This window comes from Halichoeres trimaculatus, unplaced genomic scaffold (assembly GCF_033239565.1).
Source record: "Halichoeres trimaculatus isolate MK-OKI-2021-1 unplaced genomic scaffold, fHalTri1.1 fHalTri1_scaffold_21, whole genome shotgun sequence".
Taxonomy (NCBI): Eukaryota; Metazoa; Chordata; class Actinopteri; order Labriformes; family Labridae; genus Halichoeres; species Halichoeres trimaculatus.
In genome coordinates, this window is record NW_027437199.1 from 25,584,991 (window position 1) to 25,587,066 (window position 2,076).

Sequence of the window (2,076 nt, forward strand, 5' to 3'; positions counted from 1 at the left end):
TCGAGGGTTATGAGTATGAAGGTGACTGGGAGGAGTGGACTCGTTTAAACTAACATATTCACCCTCACACAGCCAGGTTTCAGTCAGAGCAAGTAAATCAATGTGATAATCTGATATAAGTTCATTAACTAGCACAGCTTTAGATGACAAAGATCTAATATTAAACAAACCACATTTGACTTTAACGTCATGTGGTTCATCCGCACCGGAAGTTTTAATTTTTATAAGATTATCATAATTCACTCTTTTATTATAATTATTATTATTATTATTATTGTTGTTGTTGTTGTTGTTGTTGTTATAATAGTTATTGTTGTTATTGTTTTTTTTATTGTTATAGAAAAAGGGTCTCGGTCGGGGAAACGACACAGTCTCTATGTTACAACAGGAGTGGCTGGGAAACTGCACTAAGGGAAACGCAGAGGAGCGTGTAGGACTGCTGCTCTGCTGCCTGGTCTCCACTCTGAGTTGCCAGATGGGTAAAAAAAATAAAATCAGCCAGATTTCTAGTTAAACGAGCTGCGCCATCCAGAGTGGGATGAACGCCATCTCAGCTAATTAGACCAGGCTTGCCCCAGAAGGATCGCCAGTTGTTAATAAAACCCACACCATTATCTGGACACCAGTTCGACAGCCAGCGGTTAAATGAGGAGATGCGGCTAAACATCTCGTCATTTGCCCTATTTGGCAGGGGGCCAGAGAAAATTACGGAGTCCGACATAGTTTTGGCCAAAGCACACACCGACTCCACATTTATCTTTGTGACTTCCGACTGGCGACGTTGGGAGTCATTAACGCCGACATGTATAACTATCTTACGAAATCTACGTTTATCCTTTGCCAGCAGTTTTAAGTTGCCCTCAATGTCGCCCACTCTGGCTCCCGGGAGGCACTGAACTATGGTGTCTGGCGTCGCTGATTTCACATTCCGTACTACCGAGTCACCAATCACCAGAGTGTTGAGTTTCTTAGCAGGTGTGTTGCTAAGAGGGGCATATTTATTGGAAATGTGAACGTTACGGTTATCTGGCGTGCGATTTTTATGCTTGCGGCTATGTTTCCCTCTCACGGTCACCCAGCCACTACACCCCGGCTGCTCGGGATCCGCCGGGGGGGAGGCTAAGCTAGGACGGCCCGCACCGGCTACAGGAGGCTGGCTAGCATTAGCTAAATGTGGCCTAGCTTCGGTGCGGGGCCGTGTCTCCAATTCAGTAACCCTCGCCTCCAGAGCTACAAATAAGCTACATTTAATACAAATATCATTATCCGTAAAGGAGGAAGAGGAATAACTAAACATCTGACACATCGGGCAGAAACGAGCCGCAGAAGGAGAGTCAGAGTGAGAGCTGGAGCTAGAGTGGAGAGACATCGCTAGTGCTGGGGAGCTAAAAGGCTAACAGGAAAACCAGTTGTCAGAAACACCGAAAAAGTGTACACCCTTGTGGGAAAAAAGGCAGAGTGCTTGGTGTAAACTACTATAGATCAAAAAGATGGTAAGTTTGAAAAGAGTGAAAGTCCGTAACAGGGAAAACATCAAAGATAGATTGAGAGCGAACAACACGACCGTGCTGTACACAGAGTAAAGGAAAACCGGAAATGATACCACACACTCACGTGACCGCAGAGATCCAATCCCTCAAGCCTTAGACATTATCTCGACATAATATTAATATTTGACTTTCTTTGTAAAGTTTATAAAACTGATAGTTACAGTGTTTGACAGGTGCTGAAGGCACTGAGCAGGAACTGCAGGTGGCCATTTCTTTTAGTCCATATTTTTCTCCAACCCCTGTTCTAAAAGGGTTCAATTAAAAGAAGAAAACATATTTATACATGTATCCATGACTGCATTGTTTACATGTGTTACCATTGTTACCATTTTTCCGTTGCTAGGTGCTGCCCAAGTAGCTGCCTGTTGCAGCAGCTCTCTCTTCTTTGTCCGTTTCTTGTAATTTTATCGTCTCTTTTTCATCATCTTTGTATTTGGAGTGGATCATTACTTTGTATGGTTCATTGTTGGTCATGGACACCAAACTTTTGATGGCTTCAGTGATATTATTTACTACTTTTCTCCTG

At 43.4% G+C, this 2,076-nt stretch overlaps 1 protein-coding gene across 1 annotated transcript; it reads right to left on the bottom strand.

The window, feature by feature from the left end:
* Positions 1–550: 550 nt before the first annotated feature.
* LOC141810308 (uncharacterized) lies at positions 551–1,306 on the bottom strand. Its single transcript, XM_074697716.1, has one exon. It carries the CDS (start codon positions 1,304–1,306, stop codon positions 551–553), a length of 756 nt encoding a protein of 251 aa, XP_074553817.1.
* Positions 1,307–2,076: the final 770 nt, after the last annotated feature.

Bases quoted from the DNA above. Each gene is read 5' to 3' on its own strand.
- LOC141810308 (XM_074697716.1), bottom strand. From the start codon at position 1,306: ATGTGTCAGATGTTTAGTTATTCCTCTTCCTCCTTTACGGATAATGAT.